General features: G+C 42.5%; 3 protein-coding genes across 4 annotated transcripts; 1 reads left to right on the top strand and 2 right to left on the bottom strand.

The window, feature by feature from the left end:
• LOC115796595 (T-cell surface glycoprotein CD4-like) lies at positions 1 to 25,515 on the bottom strand. Its single transcript, XM_030752959.1, is given in 4 exon segments — positions 1 to 374; positions 11,028 to 11,384; positions 11,776 to 11,856; positions 25,413 to 25,515. Coding segments are annotated over 3 exon segments (807 nt in total). The 5' UTR covers positions 11,852 to 11,856; positions 25,413 to 25,515.
• Positions 18,108 to 20,062, top strand: LOC115796799 (uncharacterized). The gene is made up of 2 exons (XM_030753234.1): positions 18,108 to 19,056; positions 19,615 to 20,062. The coding sequence occupies exons 1-2, from the start codon at positions 18,238 to 18,240 to the stop codon at positions 19,948 to 19,950; spliced, it is 1,155 nt and encodes a 384-aa protein (XP_030609094.1). The 5' UTR covers positions 18,108 to 18,237; the 3' UTR covers positions 19,951 to 20,062.
• Positions 20,715 to 24,291, bottom strand: LOC115796798 (uncharacterized). Of its 2 annotated transcripts, none has more exons than XM_030753231.1 (3): positions 24,165 to 24,291; positions 23,665 to 23,740; positions 20,715 to 23,532 (listed from the first exon to the last, which is right to left on the bottom strand). In XM_030753231.1, exons 2-3 carry the CDS (start codon positions 23,737 to 23,739, stop codon positions 21,715 to 21,717), a joined length of 1,893 nt encoding a protein of 630 aa, XP_030609091.1. In that variant the 5' UTR covers position 23,740; positions 24,165 to 24,291; the 3' UTR covers positions 20,715 to 21,714. The 2 variants fall into 2 exon arrangements, with proteins under 2 accessions (XP_030609091.1, XP_030609092.1); XM_030753232.1 differs by having other exon boundaries at positions 20,715 to 23,554.
• Positions 25,516 to 26,347: the final 832 nt, after the last annotated feature.

The raw sequence follows: 26,347 nt of genomic DNA on the forward strand, positions 1-26,347 counted from the left end.
TCACTCACCTGGAGGAGGAACACTCAGGTAGATGATGCTGATGGGGGGAGTCTTCAGGTAAGCTCTCTTCCACCGGTTTGTTCCTCTCTGGACGACACGACACTCGTATGTTCCAGTGTCATTAATCGTCACATTCTTCAGAACCAAAGACACGTTTCCATCCTTCATCTTTCTGTCCTGCAGATCCACCCGGTGCTTAAAAGATGGATGCTGATCATCTGTTTCAAACAGCCTATCCCGATACAAAAGGACATATGCTGTCTCCAGGTCAGTTCTGCTCCACTCTACAACTATGATGTTGTTGTTGTTGTTGTTTGGAGCTCGACATGGCAGAGTGACAGTCTGTCCAGGCTCAGCTGGGATGTTTTTCTTCTCTGAAAGAGGAAACAGAGCAGAGAGGTTAAAGGTCATGTTCAGTACAGCAGCCTTCACTGTGAGGGTCTGTAAGGACCACTGAGCTCTGCTCAATCAGACCAGAGATGAACAGTATTTGGCACAAATTTCAGTGTTTCTGCCAGTGTACTAAAATCCCAGCAAGCTGTAGGGCCCACACACTCACTACAGCCATTAACATGCTAACATTGGACTACTGTGCACAATTTTACATATTAAAGAATTCAAATTAATTAATTTTGGAACAAGAGGGATTTAAAAAAAACAACAACAACAAAAAAAGTGACATTTCCTGAATAAACGTAAACATTTCAGTGAGGCGGGCCCTCAGTTATTTCATAAAGTAGAGAAGGGTCGAACTCACCAGCCGAGGATGACGGGATGAAGACGCTGAAGATCAAAATCAACCAGAGCCAAAACTGAGACGTTGTGCCAGACATGTCAGCTGTTCACAGAGAAACACAGAGAGAGAGAATTAAATCGATCGAGTCCAGGTAGTTCAAACTTAACAGTAAAAATTCTCAAAGTTTTGGTTCATTTCTCGTCACCAGAAACTAGAGCTGAATATATTAACCTCTAGTCTCTTCCTGTCTCTGTGCTCGTATTTTAAAAACAGCGCCTGGAGAAACAGCTCACGCGCCGCACGCACGAGATAAACATCTACACGCAAAACTAGTGACAGTTTCTCACTTACAATAAAGTCACATTAAAGCTGTCAGTAAACCAAGAACCAACCTTTAATCGTCATTTAATGAAATCCGCAGATTCTCACAGAGAAAACACAACGGCGGAGTGCGGCGGGGCTCAGGTGTGTTAAACCTGCGTACCTACCTTTGACGAACAGGTGATTTCCAGGAACTGCGGGTGGGAGTGGACCAAACGCTTTTACAGATACACACGAAGCTTTTGTTTTTTTTTTAAACTACTTTCAGTCTGAAGTGGATCATATTATATGAAAACGAAACTTAGATTTCATAAAATGATCAGGCGCTGAACCCTAATCCGAACACAGATTATGATTTATATGACAGACAGGAGGACTGGCTTAAATCTTAGATTCATTTCTATTCAGTATTCAGTAAAGAAAAACAAAGCAATGTAACTGACCGCAGTGTACAGATCAATGTTAAATTCGGCACAATTCAAACTGATAAACGACTGGGGAAAACTATGTATATATACAATCATTACGAACATTTCTTTTTTAATAGCGAGTTCAGTGATTTTGTTCATTTGTTTTAGCGTCACAGCGAAATCTCTGAGACAGCAGCCGCGGTGCCAACAACGAAGAGCAAAACCCAAAACCTGCGAACACGTTAGAGCCGCAAACTGGAAACATTAAATACAAACCGACAGAGCTGAATTTGAATTAACCGAGCACAGTCAGTTAAACCCGGAGTAAACGTTTCGGTTCACTTACCTTAGTCTTCAGTCCTCAACAGTAAGAAGAGGTGCTCCAGAATGAGCCCGCAGGGTCATGTGACCGGAGCTTATGTAGCTTCTTACCTTTTCCAGAAGGTCCTGGAATATTCCAAGCACCTAGTTCAGGAAGCAGGTTCAACAAGCTGAGTTGATCCAGCTGTAATCTACTCAACAGTGAGAACAGACAAATGACCATCAGACCAAACGCACCTACAGGTGCACATTTATTCACTTTTTTCGCTGAAATAATAATTAGTCTCTTCAGTAAAAGGTTGAACTGCTCCTTTAAAGCACAGGTGTCAAACTGCCGGCCCCGCCCCCTACTTCCGGCCCGCGACTTGATGTCAAAAATATCATACAGTGTGGCCTTTTAATTTACTTTGATATTTCGCTTAACCCTCTTAATTGGAGGGGAAAGCGAAATGTCAAATAAAAACACCCCAAAACTTTAAAACTGATAAACATCTCCACCGAACCTGTTGATTTTGGGGGGCATGCATGCAAATTATAAAACAATCAAAACTGATGAATAAAACAAAAAGCATGCTTCCCTCAGATGAAATGTATTTGAAATGTTCCTACTGCAGGGAGACATTTGCAGTGCTGCATTCAGCAGTTTAAGATGAATACAGAGAGATCAGGTGAGTCTCGTCAACAGCTCAGTTAGTCTGCTGCCATCTAGTGGCATTACTGAGAATTAACAAATGAGAACAACACGAAAATGGATTAAAAATGGGTGAAATGTTGTAAATAATCAGTTTGTAAATAGCTACTAATTAGTTATTAAGTGTTACTAATTGATAGCCTATTATTGACCCTCTTGGGCTGCTTCAACACACCCGAGTCAAATGTAGAAGTCATTAGCAGGACTCTGGAGAACTTGACTGCATACTGAGGAGGTCATTCAGCCATTTGATTCAGGTGTGTTGGATCAGGGACACGTCTAAAACCTGCAGTGAGGCCTGTTTGCTCTTCTTTTCCCCTCCTGGATGGCATCCAAGAAGGTCTTCCTGGATGTTTTTCACCATCTGCTGACTTTCTGAACTGTTTTCACTACTAGACTCTCTCTTTTCTGGCTGCTTCCTACAGCGCCTGGGCCCTGGTTTTGTTTATCAGACTTTTTTAAGACTCCGTAATAGAGGTGGAGTAGGTCAGTGTCCATGTTTTCTGTCAGCTCTGATCTGAGTCAGGATTTCTCAGGAGGAAAAAAGGCCCATATAAACTTTGTTGTAGTGCTTACACTACCAAAACAAACACAAAATTAAAACAGTTAGGCTCAGTCATTTAATTGCAGTACCTAAAGTCTGTGTAGACCAACTCTGGTGGTTAAAAGCACAAAACTACACCACCAGAAGGTCCAGCATAAAGTTTAAAACCCTTTAAACCCAAGAGATCATGAAAATAACAGTTTTGGCTTGACAGCCAAAATCCACACCAGCAAAGCAGCAGCTTGGTGATCTGTGAGGGAGACAAGGACAAACGGGTTAAACAACTGACCTCAGAGAGGTTATCCCTCCTACAATATTACACCTGCTATTAGTTACCTGCCTCCAATGTAAGAGCCTACCCTGACCGGTATGAGGAGAGTCAGCAGGTTTCACTACAAACATCAGTCTGGAGAGAAGAAAAATCTCCTACAAATTGAACACAACCCTTAAAACTAATCTCCACATCAGCCTGAAACAGGAGCCGTTTTCTCCGTGGCCTACCTTAGTCAAAAAGGGAAACCAGGCCTTCCAAATCAGTCTCCAGGAAAATCAGGGTTAATCACATGATGTCAGGGACTTCCAAACAGACACACACCACAAACCCAGGTTCAAACATACAGCTGCCATAATGGCCTGCGCCTGTGCTTATAAAGGGGAAGACCCTGCCCACAAGGGGCAGCACATAGAGCCAGGTCTCACCCCTCCTCTGAACATTACAGGCCCATCATTTCTCTGCCTGTGTTTTCACCTGCAGTTGCACAAAGAGAGCTCAGAGTGTGATGTGGTGTCTCTGGGACAGATTAGAGCTGTAACAACACAAAGGGTAAACAAGGAGTTTCAAAAGGTGTTTCAGTGTGTGAGCAGAATGAAGTGAACTTAAGGCTGCGCAGGCACACAGCTTATTTCCTCTTTTTCTGGCTGCATGTTAGTGGTTGAAACAGAGAAAACCTCCACCCTGCAGCTCACTTGCTGCAGATGAGAGCAGGTCAGCTGTCAGCTATCAGACACGGCCTGTTTCTATCTATTTGAAACATGATTATTAAAATCTAATGTACTCATTTATTTTAGTTGTGAAAGAAGAGCTGCAATCATGTTGATCAGAGGTGGTGGAAGAGTCAGTGAAGGCATCACAGAGAAGCGGATGTTGCCTTCAGGTTCTGCTGTTTGGTGTAGATTTACTTCATGTTCTGATTCAATTTTAATAATTAAAACTTTACATTTCTGACTTAATTCAGCAAAGAAACTCATCACGATGTTCAGTGGAGGCGAAACTATAGTTATGGAGAAAGAGGAAGAAGAGGAAGAAGAGGAAGAGGAGGGTTTTATTGCTGTGAGCTGGTCTCAGTGTTGGTGTGATGTCAGTGAGCAGCAGGATGGAGGAATCATCTCTGCTGTGTCTGCTCTGTAAGTTCACTCTGTGTTTTCATGGCTCTGCTGTCTTGTTGAATGTGAAACTCTGACCTGAGTTTAATTTCTCTTTAGTTCTGATCTCACTGCTGAGCTGCAGCACAAACCAAGGTCAGTAACCTTCTTCTGTCACACTTTGAACCTCAATCACTCTGACAGCAGACTGTGGGACACATTTATGAAGAACATGGAACAGATAACTGCAGACAGGGACTCGTATCATCTGCTGTTATTTCCTGAATTTTCTCTTCCCAACAATCCAAATTTAAGTTGTCATTTATATCAGACACAGCTACACCTGTGAGTCAAACACATCATGACAGAATTAGCATCTGATTTATAAACCAATCAAAGGTGGTTAAAATTGAATATTCAGGCAGAAATGTGGTGCTGAAACCTCGTTTATGAAATCAAACACAGGACCTGAAGTGGAATTAGACCAGGAATGTTAGCAATGACTCAAACTGACCCAGAGATCAGCAGCCAGAGTGAGACGTTTAGGGTAGTGATGGGCAAACCGAGGCTTTGTGAAACACTGAAGTTTTATTGGCTTTTATTTTTGACTGGTCCTGGATATATTATTATCTTGTGTGCTGTGATGAGGCAATTACACATTTTATTCTTATTTACATATTCTTACAAGGTGTGAATGACTTATTATTTATTCTTACTTACTCTCAACTGAAGCTACAAAATACATTTCACTGCATTTTTTATTGTGCAGAACTGTGCATGTGACAAATAAACCTTATCTTATTGGCCAGTTTGGTTGCTGCCACATTTTAATAATGTTGGATAGTTCTAAACAAGACCATCAATTAACAGAGATTAACACGTTTTAGAGAAACCTGCGTGCAGACACACACACACACACACTCACACTCACACTCACACACGTGTTTCTGTTTCAGTTCCTTGTTAATTCAGTGCAATGCACAACAAACCGATTTATCAAATCAAATATATTTTGAAAAAGGCTGCTGTTTGCTGTTATGGTTCTTCAGCTGTTTGGGGCTGAGTCAGTTATTCCAGCCTTGCAATAAAACATCCTCACAGTCTGGATGTGTTTGGTTCACTGTTTTCTGGGACTTCTTGTGACCACGTTTCTGTCAAACAAAGCTCGAAGCCACAAAAGTGGGGCCATCTCAGTGACTGTGAGTGTTTTCTTAGGATTTATTTTAAAGTGATTCAAATGTTAAAATAAGTTAAAGACTAAATGTGTTTACTTCCATAAAACTAAAAATGTAACATCCCAATGTAGAATCCATACAACAAGTACCAAATTAAAGGGCACATATACTTTTAAATCCTTCCTTTTCATATGTAAATCATTCACTTGTTGACTATACAAATTAAAACTGCAGTGCTTTGGTCTGAATTCCTCGTTATTGTAGCTCCACCTTTTCTGAGACACATATTTAAATGTGAATGAGACATTTCACGCCCCGCCCCCTCCAGGTCGCAGGGTGATCGACTCCACCCCGATCAGCCATTTTTGTAGTTTGATAGCAGCGATATGATTATCTACCGGCAGAGAAACAGACACTTCAAAGAGGCTCTGATGGGGGGGCGATGTAAAGAATCGTGTGGGTTAATACACCAAACAACTGAAGATTTTGACTTGTCTACTTGCAACTTCGCCATAATTGAAATTGGACTACAAAATCACTGCGAGAAAAAAATGGCGGATTCACGAAATCGGTAAGCCGGAAGTCCATGTCCGTGTTTGGCAGTTCCACAGCAAATACTGTGACGTAACAGACAACAAAACATAACAGTGAATAGAGAAAACTGAACAGAATATAAAGATATCTACGCAGCACCGGGAGAGCTCCTACACACTCAAAGTGTACACAATAATTTAAGTACTAAAAAAGGTGGATTTTGCATATGTCCCCTTTAAATTAAGCAACTTAGTCATTTATGCAACACTGAAAAATTCTGCCTGGTTTATTTTTCTTATTGTGGTGTAATTTAATTGAATTCACAGTGCACTGCTCTCCCCCTACTGATGAGAGTCTACATGACAGTAAACCTTTGAATGAGACAATATTTACTGAATAGAGTTTATGCCCATAATCATCAAAATATCATCTCCTCTTCCTCACAGCTCGTCTGACTGTGAGTCCCAGCAGCTCTCAGTTCTTTGAATTAGACTTTGTGTCTCTGAGCTGTAAGAATGAAGACAGCTCTGCTGGATGGACTCTGAGGAGAAACACCAGCACAGACACCAGCACAGCATGTGAGGAGTGGGGCGACGCAGCTGGTTCTTCCTGTAACATGTATGTTCTTCCTGAATGGGACAGTGGAGTTTACTGGTGTGAGTCCAGAGAGGGTGCCATCAGTAACATGGTTAACCTCACAGTCTCTGGTAAGCTGAGTGTGTGGAGTTAGTGTTGATGAAGCTGTGTGTAAATGGATGAAATGCTGTAGTTTGTCTCTGTGTTGAGGTGGATCAGTGATCCTGCAGAGTCCTGTCCTCCCTGTGATGGAGGGAGATGACGTCACTCTGCTCTGTAAACCTGAGACCGCTTCCTCCAACCTCACGGCTGCTTTCTATAAAGATGGCTCCCTCATCAGGAACCAGACTACAGGTCACATGACCATCCAGCATGTTTCCAGGTCTGATGAAGGCCTCTACAAGTGTGACATCAGCGGTCATGGAGAGTCTCCATCCAGCTGGATCACTGTCACAGGTGAGGAGCTTCACTCTGATTTCACCTCCTGTTTCAGTCACACATTCACCTGAACAGGTGGGGTTTTCTCTGCAGGCAAACCTACAACCACTTCACCTCTGCCCCCTGATTCCTCCTCCCTCCGGATTATATTCAGAGTGATTTACTACTTGGTGGTGTTCTGTGTGTACTTCATCTCCACTCTCCTCATGGTGCCTCTGTATCGACACAGACCTACAGGTAACACTGAATCAGTCACTGATCAATCAATATGCTGATGATGAACTTCTCTCTCTGTCTGAATTCTTCATGAGGTAACAGCTGATACATGTTCAGGATTTTGTTGTTTACAGGGAATGACCTTCGTCCCCCAATCCTGTTTACTCAACCTGCGCAGGGATTGGATGATTATGATGATGTCATCACTGGTGTCACCACAGAGCATCACTTCTGAATCAGAGCTCTGTTGTTTCTCTGTGGGTCTCACTAATGTTGTCCTCTCTACCTCTGTTATAAAGATCATTTAAACTAATGGACTCTGATGTTCATCTCTGGATATTTTTATGCAGACAAACAGCAAATATTGATGCTCATAGGAGGATATCACCATGCACTGTGTGTGTACCACTCCTGCTCTGTAACAAATTTACTGTACAAAGCATTCAACTTATTTCTTTTTTAAGATCAAGTATGGGATGGGCTGAGCCGACCCCAAACCAGGAAAAACTAAAGAAAAATCATTTCTGCTTTTGTCTGAGTCAGAGGAAAACAGCAACAACAAGCTTAATTCTCTCTGAGGTCTGTGGAGTATAATTGCTTCTGTCAGATAATTCGTCCAGATGAGTCAGAAGTAAGCAGGAACAGTTCAGTTAAACACATCAATCACACACTGAGCTTGAAGTACTAGTTCAACTTTATTACTCAAGTAAAAGTTAAAAAGTACAAGCTCTGAAAAGTACTCACAGTAAGAAAGTAAAATTAGCTCTTTGGTTCTACCAGCTACTTCTGTGCAAAGTTATGAGAACCTCCTATATTAATATAATAAAATGGTATAAACTGAGAATACGAACATTATTTCAGCCTAAATTCTAATGAATGTACTCGGCTTGAATCTGTTGCCTACAGTGTAGAGGGTGACTCTGCCTCCACACACAAACACAAATATTTAGCAGGTGGGTGGACTCTAAGATCAGCTGTGGCGGCTCAGGGTTTCACGATATGAAAAAAACACAACTTCACATCATGTACAGAAAAATATCTGATTTTTAAAAGGAGATGCTGGAAGTACCGCGACCACAACTTAGTGACATCTGCCCTCGGTCTGGCCCACTGTAACCCCTGATTACAGCTGTATAAATGATACATAAATTATACGGTTTCATTATTTCATGTATGTGATAAACCCCGGGGATGGAGGATACTCCAGCAGGATTGGCTTTTGTGTATTTTTCCTCCATTTTGATTTTCTCAATGAAACCTGCTGCTGTTTTCAGATCAGATATTGCAGTAAAACCCAAACATGATTCAGCCTGTTTTTGTTTTTGGTTGTGTTTTTTTATATTTTTTATATTTCCTGTTTCCACCTCCGTCCCGATCAGCTGATTGGAGTAACTGGACTTCAGCACTGCTATAGTGCTGAAGTGTTTTGGTGTCTGATAACCTGTGAACACATGAACATGAGGGTCAGCCTGGACTTCTGGATCATTTCTGATCTTCTCACCTGCTCCTGAATCAGCACAAACACACATAGTCTGAAACTCACACTGAAGCTTGAAATGATCTTTAAAGTCTGCTGCCATCTACTGGTAACGATAGTTTATCACAGCAGAGAAGCTTAGGTTGCTGCACCCGTGATGGATGGATGGAAAGTTTAGAAGTATTTTTATAACATGACCAACATCCACAGAGTTAAAATACGTTGGATTACCTGCAATAAACCAACACAGTGTGTAACCGAATCTCTGAATCTGAAATCTGAGCTGAAATGTCTCCATCAAAACAGTGAAACACGTCAGTCATCTCATGGTCTTCATCTGTCCACTGATGAAGACCATGAGGCTGAAAGCTCTGAAATCGGACACGTGGATCATTGTGTGTTTTCTGTGTTTTTGTGAGCTGCTGCATTTATCACCAAAATGTTTGTCTGGTGCTCTGAAACAGATAGCATCCCCTCTCCATCCTGCTTCCTTCAAAATCTCATCAACAGCCACAAAGTGGCTTCACTTTGATCACAGACACGCTGAACTCTACTGACTAATGTCCAGAAAAAAGTCTCTCACACTCTCCTGATCTCACAGGCACAAGACAAGACTGTGATATTTGTAATGGCATGTAGCAGCACCGACTCCTGATTTCAGTGCATGTTCTGCTCTGTGTGCTCTTCTGTGCAGGTTTACTATGTGACTGTTAGAAAGATCTTTCCTCTCGTTCTTTTTCTTTGTTTCCTTTGAGCAGGGAATTAAACCTTTGTGTTCTGAAATGAGCCACTGAGCACTTGTTTGTACACAGCAGCCAGTTATCCTCAGACCAATGCAGCTCTATGCAGCAATAGTTGATTAAAGTTTAATGAAAATGATCCTGTTCTGTAGAAAGAGTCTTTTCAGTCTGGAAGACTCATGTGAGCTGCACCAGGACTTTCTCTGGACGGTTGGAGGGTCATCGCACTCCTGGTAAGTACTTTCAGGTCATTTGATTTACAAATTACTTTAAATTATGATGTGCAAAGCGAGGCTTTGTGAATCACTGGTTTGTTCTACACACTGTCAAACAAAGCTGGAAGCTGTCGAGGTTAATGGGCCAGCCTCCACCCACTTCAACATTGAGTCCATCCTAAGTGCCCATTTTCTTAGGTTGATTTTTAAAAATTTATTGTTATTATAGAGTAAATCTGACCAATCACATCCAGCAATAAAACCCTTTTAAATCTGAACAAACACGTCACAGTTCAGAGGCTTTTTAGCCCAGGATGAAGGACCTTGCCATAACTGTTTTCATTATTTTTGTGGGCTTTTTAGCCTTTATTAGATCATGACAGTGAAGAGTAGCTAAAGGCACACAGCTCAACCACAGAGCTGAAACTCCAACCACTTCCTTACATTTTGTTTGCAACATATACTGCTGTAGCCTGCGTGCCTGTCTACTGTTATTAATATTTACACTGGTGTGTCCAAAATGGGAACCCTGGAGCCTCACCTGCCCTGAAGCAGCAGGTAAGTCACCTGTTGACAGTGGGGTGAAACGCAGCATAACCTCAATCAGCTGTGGTCATGTGATGTGTGCGTTTAGCTCAGAATGACACGCGAACCATCAGGAACTCTGCAACAGTTCAGTTTATTATAACAATGATCAGTTCTGCTCAGCTGAAAGACAGTATGTGACAGCTCAGCTGTTGGTGCCTGGGCTCTCTCTGCTGTGTCTTCATGATAAAAGGTGACACAGAGCAGCAGCAGGAGACTCAGAGCACAGCTATAAATCCTCTGAGACATTTCCAACATGCTGCTGTTTAATATGAAGGCTGGTGTGGATACTTACTAATGTTTTTTTATTTTTTTATGGCACCAAAAAGCTGCAATACCAACAACAACATATGAAGCAACAATCAGACCAATTACTATTCCAACAGATTCATCCTCCTTCCCTGCACCCTCCTTCCTTGCATCCTCTTTCCCTGCATCCTCTGATGGACCTGCAGGTAGAAACAGGTGTGAGGTGTCAGCTGTCAGGTAGGTGATGAGTGAAGAACAGAACAGAATCCATTTCCTCTTCAAACTGCTGTCAGACATTATCTACTGCACTCTGATCACATCACTCAGACCAGCTGCTTTCTACAAAGTCTCATCAACAACATCTTTAGAAACAAACATCAACAACCAGGAAGCAGCTTCACCTCTGATCACAGACACACTGAACTCTGCTCACTCACCTGGAGGAGAAACTCTCAGAGTGATGATGCTGATGGGGGGAGTCTTCAGGTAAGCTCTCTTTCAGCGGTTTGTTCCTCTCTGGACGACACGACACTTGTATGTTCCAGTGTCATTAATCGTCACATTCTTCAGAACCAAAGACACGTCTCCATCCTTCATCTGTCTGTCCTGCAGATCCACCCGGTCCTTAAAAGATGGATGCTGATCATCTGTTTCAAACAGCCTATCCCGATACAAAAGGACATATGCTGTCTCCAGGTCAGTTCTGCTCCACTCTAGAACTATGATGTTGTTGTTTGGAGCTCGACATGGCAGAGTGACAGTCTGTCCAGGCTCAGCTGGGATGTTTTTCTTCTCTGAGAGAGGAAACAGAGCAGAGAGGTTAAAGGTCATGTTCAGTACAGCAGCCTTCACTGTGAGGGTCTGTAAGGACCACTGAGCTCTGCTGAATCAGACCAGAGATGAACAGTATTTGGCACAAATTTCAGTGTTTCTGCCAGTGTACTAAAATCCCAGCAAACTGCAGGGCCCACACACTCACTACAGCCATTAACATGCTAACACTGGACTACTGTGCACAATTTTACATATTAAAGAATTCAAATTAATTAATTTTTGGAACAAAAGGGATTTTTAAAACAAACAAACAAAAAAAAAAAAAAACAGTGACACTTACTGAACAAACGTAAACATTTCAGTGAGGCGGGCCCTCAGTTATTTCATAAATCAGAGAAGGGTCGAACTCACCAGCCGAGGATGACGGGATGAAGACGCTGAAGATCAAAATCAACCAGAGCCAAAACTGAGACGTTGTGTCAGACATGTCAGCTGTTCACAGAGAAACACAGAGAGAGAATTAAATCGATCGAGTCCAGGTAGTTTGTAACGAGGGCTAACTGCGGGTGGAGAGTCTAGCGAGATTAGCTAGGGTTAGCACTAGCCATGCCTGGGTAACTCATAAACATAACCGACAAGATTCCGAATACAGTGCCTTTATTTGGCAGAACTTACGACCATCAAACGCCAGGTCTCCACGGTTCTACATAGCCAGATCATACATGACAATAGGCACAGAGAGTCCCGCGATCAGCTTGTCACAATGTAGAGCTCGCGCTCCAAGATGTCGGCTGGGTGGGCATCAGCGGCGTTCTGCAGTGGTTCTCAGTCCAACACACACAACAAGGAAGAAACACCACCTTGTGGCATCATTCAACCTTGCAACATATCCCATCCCTGTTGCTCTGGCTGTTACATATTCCCCCCTGGTTACAATAAGGCTGTCCTCAGCCGTACACAGCAGAAAAAAATCAGCCACCCTGCACTTAATATGTGGTCACACATAACTCACATAGAAAAGTGTGGTTACATTCAGGGAAACACATCACAGTCAGCACATGACACACATATCAGTAAACAGAGCAAAAAAATTTCAAAATCGTCTTGAGTTAGTTGTACTACCGGACAGCCACATAACAAGCACATAACAGAATGAGATGAATGAGTGTACTTCTCAATACAAATCCAAACTACATTATAAAAAAAGAGAACAGGAAATCAAAACAAATGTGGGAGGCAAAATCAAGCAGTGGAGAAACTACGACCACTGGATCAGGAAACAAAATAAAATACAAAAACTATCAAACAAAATCTTCCCTTGAATTACTAGTTTTTGTGGGCTGGCACACAACAAATGAGGCACTTACGCCAATCAGAATACTCAAAACACAACAAAACTGTTTTCTATTCCAGGTCGAGTCTTTTGGTGTGGTGAGGGTTTGTCCACCTCCTATCCGACCAACCAGACGTAATTCTGGGGCAACGTCTCGGCCTTAGTTTATACCGGTTCGCATAATCCAGGCTGGTGTCAGACACATCCACAGTAGGGTCGTGCCTAGTGTTGTCATCCGTACCACAGTCAGCATTATCAGGCACAGTGTAGCGCACATCCACAGCAGGGAAACCAGCTTGGGTGTCAGCCTGGGAAGTGCGTAAAACAGAGTCTGAAGGTCCTGCGGTCCCATATTCTGTCATGGTAGGGACAGAGACCCTGGCAGAAGAAGCTGAGTCCCAAGTGTGAAAAGGCTGCATATTAACCACGTGAAAAACACCGGCGTCCTCACCAGTTTCCAGCCTGGTCAGTCTGTAGTTGACATCTCCAAGCTTCTGAGTGACACGCAGTGGGCCTGAGTACAGAGGTGCTAGTTTTGCAGCAAAGTTAGCCTGCGCATCAGACTTGGGGTGGGACTTTATTTTAACCAGGTCACCAACAGCATATGTAGCCTGACGGCGTCTCAAGTCATAATAATGCTTCTGTCTCTTGTGACTGTGGGCCAGTGCTACTCTGGCATGATCATGTGCCTCTTGCAGGGAGGCTCTAAGAGTCTCTGGGTACGGCACAGTGGATTCATCCACCTCAGAGGAGGAAGGTTGTGTAATGAGGTCAAGTGGGGTTTCCAGTTCTCGACCATACAGCATCATGGCAGGGCTTAGTCCGGTGCTGTCATGGGGAGCAGTACGCAATGCAAAGCAGATCTGGGAAAGAAACTTATCCCATGATGTGTGTTTGTCTCCAACATAAGCACGTATAGCAGTTTTGAGTGTCCTGTTCACCCTCTCCGTCGCATTAGTCTGAGGATGGTAGGCTGTGGTAAGGCGATGCATGGACCCAAGCGCAGAGAGGACATGCTCAAACAACTCGCTCACAAACGGTGAGCCCCTATCTGAGATAAGATATGTGGGGGTACCGTGTCTGGCAAAAACTTCACTGACAAACTTACTGGCCACCACCTGCGCTGTAGCCTCTCTAACAGCACACACCTCGACCCACTTGGAAAAATAGTCAACAAAGACCAGCAAATGGGCATTCCCTGAGGCAGTGCGAGGCAGTGGCCCGACAAAATCCACCCCTGTGTACTCCCAGGGTTTTTGGGGCATGATAGGAACCATGAAACCAGCTGGTTTCCTTTGGCTTGGTTTAGTGAGCTGACAGACCGAACAGGAAGCAACATAACGCTTGACATCCGCAGCCATTTGAGGCCAGAAAAACCTGGACTGCAGTCTCACCAGTGATTTAGAAATACCAAGGTGACCCGCGGTGGGGTGATCGTGGTAGTAGCTGAGCAAGGTACCACGGAGTGACGTAGGAGCATACAATTTAAGCTCCTTCAATGGATGCAATCCACACTTGTGTTTTGGGTCTTTATAATAGAGTAGACCATCATACACAGTGTATAATGAGGAGTCACTCTCATTCATGTTATTGAGGTCCATTTCATTACCTCTAAGCAGTTGGCCAGTGACTGGGTCATCCAACTGCAATCGCTTAACATGTTCGCGATCCGCCAGTAGTACTGGAGGCAGAGTACGGAGATCCAAACTGCCAATGACAGCGTACTCAGGCAAAAGATCTGTAGGAGTGCTGCAGGAATTAGGCAGAGGGTTGCGAGATAGTGCATCCGGCACTCTGTTGTTCACACCGGCCTTGTGCACTATGCTGAAGTCAAAGTCCTGGAGTCGTAAGGACCATCGGGCTAGTCGGCCAGAAGGGTTAGGCCGGGACATTAGCCACTTGAGGCTGCTGTGATCAGTAAAAACAGTCACATGAAGGCCCTCAACATAAGGTCTGAAATGTTCGAGAGCCCAAATAACAGCCAAACACTCCTTCTCGGGGGTAGAGTATGGCTTTTCCGCTTTGTGCAGAGAGCGACTTGCGTAACTGATTACGACCTCTCGACCCTCTTTATCCTTCTGCATCAAGACTGCCCCAAGGCCAATATCACAAGCATCAGTGTGAATGAAGAAAGGGCATCCAAAGTCAGGAAATCTGAGGACAGGTGCCGAAGTGACACTCTTTTTCAAGAGATCCATGGATTTCTGACACCTATCATCCCAGTGAAAAGCTGTGTCTTTCCGGGTGAGCGCGTGAAGTGGCTCAGCATGGCGTGCATAGTTCTCTACGAACCTGCGATAGTACCCTGTCAGGCCAAGAAACTGCCTGACATGTTTGACGCTGGATGGGACACCAAACTCCAACACAGCTTTGACTTTGTCTTCATCAGGCTTTATGCCATAAGGAGTGACGCGATAGCCGAGGAAGGTGAGCTCACTCAAACAGAACTGACATTTCTTAAGTTTCAAAGAAAGACCTGCAGATTTGAGCCTTTCGAGCACTTCCCCTAGATCAGCCAGGTGTTGTTCAAAAGTGGGGGAAACAACCACAATGTCATCCAGGTACACAGCACATGTCTTGTATACAAGACCTGCAAGGACAGTATTCATTAGCCTCTGAAAGGTGGCAGGTGCATTGCAGAGACCAAAGGGGAGTACACGGAACTGGAAAAGACCACAGTGGGATATAAAAGCAGTTTTCGGTCGGGACTCCTCCGCAACCGACACTTGCCAGTATCCACGGGCCAAATCCAGTGTTGTGATAAACCGCCCTCTCGCAAGGAAGTCAAGTGACTCTTCAACACGTGGCAAGGGGTACGCGTCTTTCTGTGTGACTTGGTTTATGCCCCTAAAATCCACACAGAATCTCGGATCGGCCCCAGGCTTGTTCACAATTACAACTGGGGCAGCCCATGGGCTGGTGGAGGGCTCAATGATGCCATCCTGCAACATCTTATCCACCTGCACTTCAATAAGCTGTTTCTTTGCTGGGGAGGTGCGATAAGGGGGGAGATTTATAGGTTTTGCATCCCCAGTGTTGATCATGTGTTCAGTGAGGGAGGTGTGGCCTAAATGACCATCAAACATCTCCTCAAAGTGGGTGAGGAGGCTGACCAAAGCTGACTTTTGGCCCTCCCCAAGGTTTGCCTCCACAACTTTAGAGACAAGCGCTGTTTCCAGTGAGTCAAGGGACATGATCATCCCTCCTTCGACAAATAAGTCAGCCGCTTCATCCTCCTCTTCGCTCACCACAGGACACGGGGTGTTGTCCATGTATACAGTTCTGGAGGGGATATGGATGGTTAATGAAGCTCTGATCATGAAATCCATCCCCAAAATGAAAGGGGTTGTCAAGTTATGAATTATGACAAAACGGTGGTAAAAACGTTTGTTCATGAAGCCGATGGTTAGCCAAGCAACACCATCAGGGGAACAGCAAGCATTGTCTGCAAGGATCACAGGGGGGCCTGTCCACTGCTGAGTTTTGCAAGGGTAGGAATTGTTCACTTTGACAAGGTCAGCTCGTACAGCAGAAAGAGACGCCCCTGTGTCAAGAGTGGCGTCTGTGGATACAGATTTAAAGTTTACTTTGGTTCTTAGTGGTGTGTTCCAGGGTGCCTGAGAAGCTGTATCCTCCATGTGACCCAGAACAATTTGCTCTTGTGGGGTCATGGCATCTGGGTGAGGCTCAATCAATGCCTGGGGGGAGGGTTGCCTCGGTAAAATGTCCTCCCCCCCTTTCGGTTTCCCGCCTGCCTGGTGGATATTTGGTCAACAGCTGTGAGCCTGTGTGTTTCAGCTTCAGGCTCGACCACATTTTCAGGCGGAGCTACTGAGGAGGCTCCGACAAGTCTAGGTCGGGAGTGGGACATGTCAGATTCAGTGTGGGTCACGATGGTGCAGCTTGGGCACGTGCGGGACGTGAACCCAGGCTGAGAGCACTTAAAGCAGTGAAGCTCGTTGTCCCGCTTGCCTCTGAAGCGTGCAGGAGAGGACTGACGACCACTAGGCCCAAGGACTGCATGGAGCTCATGAGCCCGCAGCAGCAAGTCCATAGCTGAAGGGACAGGTGTGCCATATAGTGCAACCCTGTACTTTTCCAGAGAATGTTTACAAATCAATTCAATCTGCTCTTGTTCTGGAGGGGGACACCTTAATTTGTTAAACTCACCGAGCATGTGGGCCACAAATGTAGGGAGGGGCTCCTCTGGTGACTGGATACGGTCAAGTATGCCTCTTAGCACCCGTTCCTGGTTGTCAGATGGTAGAAACACTGTCCTGAAAAGCTGGCAGAATTGTGTCCAAGACACAACATGTGAGCTAAGTGCCTTAAACCATTTGCCTGGTTCTTTTGCAAGAAAATGAGGCAGTTCATTCAAAATCTGTGCATCAGTTAAGTTCAAGGAGGATCTGTAGGTGTCGACAGCTTGCAACCAGTCCTCTGGGCGCACCCCAGTATCACCTGCAAATACTGGAGGCTCCAGCTTAGCATGGTGCAAAGCAGCAGCAATCATCCTGGACGTGTTGTTCAGTTCCAGGGAATGTTGTTGCAGGAAAGAACAGGATTTTGTGTCCTGGGATGGGGGCACTGTCTTAGTCACAGCTGGTGAATATGGAGTTGACGAGGCTACCGGGTTAGAGGTTGGCTGTTGTGCTGCGCGTGTGTCACAGTCTTTCTTGTCACACTGATCCCAGCATTTCAATATACTCTTCTGCAGGCTGAGGGAGTCTTGTAGACATTCTCGTAATCTTTCAACCTCTGTTTGTAACTCTTGAACCTGTTGGTTAAGCTCAGAAGTTATGGGTTGGGGAGCCAAGTACTCTGTTAGGCTAACAATGTCCATGTCAGAGTGACAGTCAACCTCGTCATCCATTATATCCGGATGGCATGCCATTCTGCATTGATTTTTTCTTTCTGAATTTGCACCTTAAATCAGCAACACAGTGTTATTTGAGTGTGTTATTAGCAGCCAGAAGCCTGTAGTCTATAAGACCACTGAAATCTCAAATCTCAGTGATTTAAAGTCAAAACATCAAATTCACATAGCAAAAACACCCCAAAATACACTGCCCTGCAAAGAACAATAGTTAACAATGGATGAAAGAAGCAAGGTTCACCAAAACATCGATTAATCACAGCAAAATAACAATAAAAAAAAAACGCTGTAGGTAATATAAAAAATTTTTTTTTTTTTTTTTTTCCAGCTATAAGCGGAGTCTGTACACTTCGCAGTCAGTTAGCGATGAAGAGTAAAGTTCCAAAATAGTCCTTAAATCCAACACGGCAAAAGAAAACTTCTGGCGTACTTCTTGTAATATATATGGAAGCTCGTTTCCGCCACTAAAAAAAAAAAAATCGCCATCCATAACTCAAAATTTTGAGTTATTAACTCGAAATTTTGAGTTAATAACTCGAAATTTCGAGTTAGCAAAGCCAATCAAGATGCGTGGTGATGGTACGTCATTTCCTTGTTACGGAAATAAAACCCGGAAGACACCAGTTATCAATGCTACAGCTAAGCTACCAGTACAGATCCGATCATGAATGAGCAAATTGCTAAGTACTTTCAGCGAGGATTTACAAACGATGAAATCCTTGCGTTATTAGCTGAATCACATGGCATCATTATCAGCAAACGCACCCTCGAAAGGATCTTACACAAGAACAGACTTTGGCGCAGAAAGAACAAAACTGAGGTGGAAGAGGTGGCGGCTTTTATACAAGCGCAACTGGAAAACTCAGGTCAGTCACATGGATATCGCTGGATGCACCAGAAGTGTTGGATGAATGGAATTGTGACTGACAGAGAAACAGTTCGTCTTCTGCTCCGTTTACTCGACGGTGAAGGTGTGGATTTAAGGTCCCGTAGACGACTGCGGAGGCGAGTGTATCATAGCAGAGGCCCCAACTATGTGTGGCACATCGACGGATACGATAAGCTTAAGCCATTTGGAATTGCAATAAGTGGATGTATTGACGGCTTCTCAAGGAGCGTTATATGGCTTGAAGCTTACAAGACAAATAATGACCCCAGAGTGATTGCTGGTTACTACATGGATGCCGTGATTCAACATGGTGGATGCCCTGATCGAGTGAGATTAGATTTAGGAACAGAAAACGTCCATGTGGCCCAGATGCAAAGGTTTTTACATTTTTCAGACAGTGATTCAGAAACTGATCATGTCACTTTTGGAGCAAGTACAGGAAATCAGCGTGTTGAAAGATGGTGGCTAATCTTACGTAGTCAGTGTGTCCAGTACTGGATCGACCTGTTTGACAAACTAAGAGAGGATGGACACTTCTCAGACTCGTTCTTGGACAAATCATTGGTCCAGTTCTGCTTTCTTCACATTATACAGGTGAGTTTACCTACTGATATCTGTTGTAACTGACTGTTTTAGCAGCATACATGGCCTTTGGCATATTGCTGAAATACTGTATACATTAAAGTACACATGAAAATTATAGTTTTAAATCTGATCTCTTTTTTTCAGATAAATATATTAAAATGAATATCAAGGTACACATATTACAAATTCATTATGTGGGTTTATATGTGTCTCTGAAATTGATCATTTATAGTGGGCCAAAACTAATAAATAAGAATTCAAATCCCCATATTATACATATACAGTTTTAGCTAAAAATAAATTAAAATGCATACATCATGATCTAAGCCACAACTGTGCCTATGTATATACATTAACATGTTGTGCATTGTACTGTGTATAACTGTGCATGTGACAAATAAACACTATCTTAATCTTAATCTTAAAAATAGTGAAATTAGAACAAAGTTTGCATTACAAAGGTACAATAATGGTGTCACGTAATCTAACATAATTTATGCAGAAGTTAGTTGTTTTTTGTACATGTTTAAATTAAAAATGTTACTTGTGTGTATTTTTGTCATCAAGGAGGAATTAAACGAAGTTGCTTTGGCTTGGAACGACCACAGAATACGCCCAGTCCACAACTCCCGCAGTCCTCATGGTCGACCGTCTTTTATGTATGCCCTCCCAGACATCTATGGAGCGAGAGACTGTCTCCAGCATGTCAATATGGAGAAAGTTGAAGCCTGCCTTGAAGAATGTGTGTTCAAAGACTTTCCATGTGATGAGGATGTCTTTCATCTCTGTGTAGAACTGATGGCTGAACATGCTCTGGGCTTCACAAATGATGTGTTTGATACAGTGGATCTGTATGTACAACTAAGGCAGCTCATGCTTGCTCAGTTGGAGACATTGCCTTAAAGGTTATACCTATTTATGCATTTGACAGAGCTGTTGAAAGCACATGTCCTTTAACCTTTGTGCTTCCTTAGGAACAGTTAGTCCTCTGGCTTAGAAGAATAAAAATTAAAAAAAAAAAAAGTAATTCACACTGTATAGTATATAGAGTATAGTGTATAGTGTGAATTACTTTTTTTTTTTTTTTTTATTCTTCTTATTTATATGTGTGTGTATATATGGTTGCAGGTACAAAATACATTTCACTGTGCATTGTACTGTGTATAACTGTGCATGTGACAAATAAACACTATCTTAATCTTAATCTAGTCTTTTTTTTTGTTGTTATTTCTACAGTAATTGTTGTCTGCACAAAGAGAACATCCCAGTTTTTTCATGTACAAAGGCTTAAATCTTACACATGCTGCCTGTCAAACCTGGTATTTGGAGATCATTAAGGTAAAGTGATATGTCTCATGGTGGATTTATGATTTTAGCTTTCTGAAGATATTTTTTTTAATCCTTGTTCACTTGTATCTCATTTTTGATGTCTCTTAATTTTATTTTTTTCTGATAATGTTAAATTACTAATTTGGTTGTCTAGATTTTCTATATAAAAAATCTAGCTTATAGATGAGCTTAACTAAGCAAGGTGATGATTGTCTGTCCAAAAATATATATAAAAATGAACTGAGCTCTGTCATTGTAGTCTCCTTGAATACTTTATTATAATACACAAATCTCAAAAACAGGGACACTTAGCAATTAACATTTAATCCAGAGCAGTAAGTTAAAAAAAAAGTGACTACACAAATCAAAAATGTGCAAAACTTGTAAAATATCAAAGAATTTAAGATAAGAACAGGTAAAATGGCAAGATTTTACAAAGATGTCCTAAACTTTCTGAAATAAGAACATAGTGGCCTAAAATTCTATGAACCAAAAACATTAAGGTTTAAAGCTGAAAAAATATTGGGGAAAAAAGTTAATAAGAAAAATCAGTCATGCAGTGCAATGAAAGAAGGGAGAAACAAGACTTTTATCCCTCCTGATACATCAAGAAACAACCCCCAGCTGAGCACTTGTTGATTTCACTTAAGTCCAAAATAAAAATATATCAATTATGCTTTATGGCCACTCATTTTAGCAACATAGTCACCATAACCCAGATGGCTGAATAGAGGTGCACAAAAAATAACTATTGAATTACTGGCATATAATATAAAACTGAACTTGTAAACATTAAAACTTGTGCATTATAATAGAACATGTTAGATATATTAACTATATTACTGCAGGGGTCTCAAACTGTAACTTCTGAGGAGCCACTATAATCTCACTTTATAACATTAGATAACTAAACTGTCAGATTTAAATTAAGTTTTTCCTTCTTTTTTTGGATTGAGTATGGCTAATGAAATTATAGAAAAAATTTATAAATGTGTAAAGATACTTTGATTTTTAACTTGGTATGCGCAGATGCTGAATGAGGCAATAGGAATTTTTATAAAAAGGCCTCCAGGCTGCCACTTTGACACCTCTGCAGAAGTGCATTAATCAAGTGTTTTCAAAACATATTGCCGTGTAATAAGAACACACACAAACAAATTCAAGTCTCTAATTTTGTACCTCAAGTTGAATTCAATTAGTGTTTCACCAATAACTTTCTCAGGAATCAGTTTTGAAACATGTGATTCACATTGTAACAGTTCTGTTTTAGTGCACAACTCAAATACAATCTCTTGTACAAATCTGTGGGTCCAGATCCAGTGTTTGTGAATTAAAGTATTAGATAATGTCCATGACCCATACATTGGATTCCAACACTCTGTTCATCTCAGAACTAAAATCAGGATAGCTGTCATAATTTATTGACAGCTCCAGTACACATCCACATGTGTGTGCCACAGGTCGCCTCTGGAAACCTTCAAGTTCGTTAAATGCAACAATGATGTTCTTTCCAAGATATAAGTCTGAACCTGTGCAAAACCTAAGGAACAAGAACAAATGTTGCTTTTCAACATTCTTCACATATGTAGTTAGGTATTTCTGAATAACCTTCTGATGGGTCGTCATTGTTTCAGGAAAAGTGAAACACCCGAGAACCTTTCTCACATTTGGTTGGAGGGCTTCATATACTGAAGACAGATCACAAAGGCTTTCACCTGCAGTGCTGAGTGTTTTCGCCCACTGTTCGATGACATAGGCAGGCTCTTGGACAAGTGTTTTGTGTGCAAGCTCCATTAGGACTTCGGTAGCATTGCAGGCTGTTGGCATCCTTCTGCAGCTCTGGTTATCAAGTATGTCTACAAGTTCTTCTTGGTCCACACTGCTAAAATCTGACTGCCACGCCTCTAACACTGTACGCTCAGATTCAGGCATGAACTTGAGAAAATTCTCCACAATATCACTCTTCACATATCCAAAGGCAGCTTGTTCCAGAATGGCAGGGGCAATTTTCACAGGGAGATATTTCTCTGTGGCCCATCCAAATACAATGATTCTGCCCACACTCTCCCACTCCTGCTGCCCAAAATCATGCCTTAAGAAGGGCACTTTGTAAGCAGTTCCAGTGGTGCACTGGTCATAGAATTCCTTCCAGAATTCTGAAAGACAGTCTCTTACAACTCCTCCATGATCATAAGCTTTTTCAGGTGTTCCATCAGGCAGTACAAGCTGGATTTTAATGTCAACATCTTCGAGATCATTAGCACTAAAATGTGAAATGAGCTCTGGCATTACCTGCCCTCTGTGAACGACTAGTACTCTTTTCATTCTCTCACTGGTTGGGCCAGGTTGTGGAGTTAAAACCAGGGTGTCGTCCAAATTTATTGACTCACTGTCAGAGACGGGTCCAACAAAAACAATGTCACTGCTGTAAGAAGAGTTATCACTTACAGCCTGCATGGAAGAGAGTGAAAGGTTATTGTCTGTAGTGTCTACAGTTTGTGTCACATCAGGGCTGACTTGTTCAAAAGGAGCAAATGAAGAAACTGTAGCAACAGTAAAAGAAGAGGAGTTTTGGTCTTGAGAAGATGATTGCAAACCTGGGCTGCTTTGGGTTTTTTTTGTGGTCAGGTAAAACCTAAGGATATTTAGTTTTGTAACATTGTACATTTCTCCAACTGTTAATCCACCATCAACTGTCATCTCTTGATAATCCTTTAGATCACATTCAAAATCTGTTAAGGGCCCCCGAACATTTCCTCCATTTGGAAAGAACAGATCTTTTGCAACCTGTAATATGTCACTTTTCTTAGCGTCCTTGCAAATTACCATTTTTCTTGTCCCTCCTCCTCGTCTAGCTCTAACCTGCTTGAAAACATCAGCATCTTCATCATAATGCATCCATCCTATTTCTATTTTTCTCTTTGTCTTCAGAGCATTTCTTTTATGGGTTGGTTCTGAATGTTCTTGCGCTGTGCTGCTGCCATCTTCAGATGTTTTTCTTTTGGACAATTTGGTTTTCAGACGTTCAAACAGCGTCGACTTTCGGCTGTTGCCCTGCCGTCTGCAAAATCCAAATACTGCAAGGCGATCACCATATGATGGTAGATAAGTCTTCAGCTCCTCATCTGACATCAGATTTATAACACTGGCATCGATCTACAGAGGGAAAAATAATTCACTTTCACACACACACACACACACACACACACATATATATATTTGAAAATACAATTATATATTGAATGAAAAAAGTAGTATTTAAAAGAAAAAAAAATTAGAATTATGTACCTTCTCATTCTCCAGGGTTTGTATTATTTCCTCAGAGACTTCTCTTCGTCTCAAGAAGTCAGTCAGGTCTTCCATGCTGTAAACAATATGTACAAATGATCACTTATGAATCCACCATATGATCATCAAGTCTCGGTGTCTAGTGTACTTAATGTAGTTGAGAAGCTTGTAATATAACTTCCTGGGTAATATACCTTCCCTGCAATTAAACACTAATCAGTGGTTCTCAAATTGTGGGGCGAAATGTCATGACAGGTGGGATGCGAATGACCTGGGAGAAAAGTCATGCGGAACATACGTTGAACATCTGATTTATTTTCACAGCGGAACGAGGAAACGTTAGCAGCTACGTTAGCACGGCGACTAGCCAAGCCAAGCTGTGCACATAGTGCCGTCATGCCGCCACTTCAACATCGACCCCCAGACCGATCTTAGCGTGTGGTGTTAAAATATTTCATATAAGTGAGGCATAACGGAAAAAATCTGCACTGATTACATACCTTTTAGATAGTTACCACTCGTTAGACTACATCTCTACCTGAAAACCCTGGCGACAATGCAGCACAGTCTCTACCCGAGTGCGGCTGTGCCCTGTGCTTCCGGTAACAAGGAAATGACGTTCCTGCATCCGTTCCTGCATCCTGATTGGCTGTGCTAACTCGAAATTTCAAGTTAATATCGCCATCTGTAACTCGAAATTTCGAGTTAATAACTTGAAATTTCGAGTTATTTTCTCGAAATTTTGAGTTAATAACTCGAAATTTTGAGTTATTAACTCGAAATTTCGAGTTATTTTCTCGAAATTTCGAGTTAATAACTCAAAATTTTGCGTTACGGATGGCGATTTTTTTTTTTTAGTGGCGGAAACGAGCTTCCATAAATATACCTCAGTTCTCTCCAGCATAAAAAAGTTACTTTGTGAATGTCCGGCGTGCCGCGGTCATATAATCCATCACACCCAGTCACGGTCACGCCAGGGGAGGTTAGCTTTGCTTTAATGGACGAGCCGGACAAAAAGCAAATTATCCACTTACACAGACATCCGTGGTTGGCGATCGGGAAATCGACTGAATCCAATCCAAACCTCGGCCGGTGTGCTCGAGAAGAGGTCCAAGGAACAATGTTCGGGCGCCAATTTGTAACGAGGGCTAACTGCGGGTGGAGAGTCTAGCGAGATTAGCTAGGGTTAGCACTAGCCATGCCTGGGTAACTCATAAACATAACCGACAAGATTCCGAATACAGTGCCTTTATTTGGCAGAACTTACGACCATCAAACGCCAGGTCTCCACGGTTCTACATAGCCAGATCATACATGACGATAGGCACAGAGAGTCCCGCGATCAGCTTGTCACAATGTAGAGCTCGCGCTCCAAGATGTCGGCTGGGTGGGCATCAGCGGCGTTCTGCAGTGGTTCTCAGTCCAACACACACAACAAGGAAGAAACACCACCTTGTGGCATCATTCAACCTTGCAACATATCCCATCCCTGTTGCTCTGGCTGTTACAAGTTCAAACTTAACAGTAAAAATTCTCAGAGTTTTGGTTCATTTCTCGTCACCAGAAACTAGAGCTGAATATATTAACCTCTAGTCTCTTCCTGTCTCTGTGCTCGTATTTTAAAAACAGCACCTGGAGAAACAGCTCACGCGCCGCACGCACGAGATAAATGTCGACACACAAAATTAGTGACAGTTTCTCACCTACAATAAAGTCACAATAAAGCTGTCAGTAAACCAAGAACCAACCTTTAATCGACGTTTAATGAAATCCGCAGATTCTCACAGAGAAAACACACCGCGTTACTCCGGCGGAGTGTGATGGGGCTCAGGTGTGTTAAACCTGCGTACCTTTAAAGAACAGGTGATTTCCTGGAACTGTGGCTGAGACCAAACGCTTTTACAGATACACACGAAGCTTTTATTTATTTATTTATTTTTTTAAATTCAGCCCTCTGTAGGTTTTCATTTCCATCAAATGATGTGACATCCTTTCATTCTTCACACACTATACCCAGTAAATATGAATATAGACATCCAGGATGATGTTTTTCCTTGTTGACTGCTTTCCTTTGTGTGTGTCTGTGCTCTTTGCCTTGCTTGACTGCATGACTGTGTGGATGGATTATTGAAACATGGAACAGTGCTTGGTGACTGGACTGTTTGTTGGTCTGGTTAAGCATTCACTAATTTTATGTACAATAATATAATTCCAGTGTGGTCTTACTAAGGCGTGTAACCAGACACATGCTGGGTTAGCTGGTGAGTCTGACCTGGCTGTAGGTGTGAGTGTGAGTGTGTACTGACTTTATATCAATTCATTCGTTAAGAGGCTCAGTTAGGGAGTGCTGTGGTGTTAATTCACTGTAGGGAGCCTGTTATAAGCTACAGCCAACTATTATATTATTGTGTTACTTACTCTCATAGTGTAAACCAGCTGACTTCATAGTCCAGATCATTCCGATCAGGAATTTGACTAAATCCCGAGGGAGTGGCAGGGAGACGCTCTTCCGGAAGCAGGTTACGCAACCTGCTCCGTTTATCTGATCTTGGCATGATGACCACAAGAGAATAAGCTAACAAATATTTATAGCCTATTGACACAATTACCCCAAACTGATCTAGTTTTATAGAGGTTAAAAATCTACATTAATTACCCCCCCCCCCCCCCCCCCCCCCCCCCC

Source organism: Archocentrus centrarchus, chromosome 18, assembly GCF_007364275.1.
Source record: "Archocentrus centrarchus isolate MPI-CPG fArcCen1 chromosome 18, fArcCen1, whole genome shotgun sequence".
In the NCBI taxonomy this organism is placed as follows: Eukaryota; Metazoa; Chordata; class Actinopteri; order Cichliformes; family Cichlidae; genus Archocentrus; species Archocentrus centrarchus.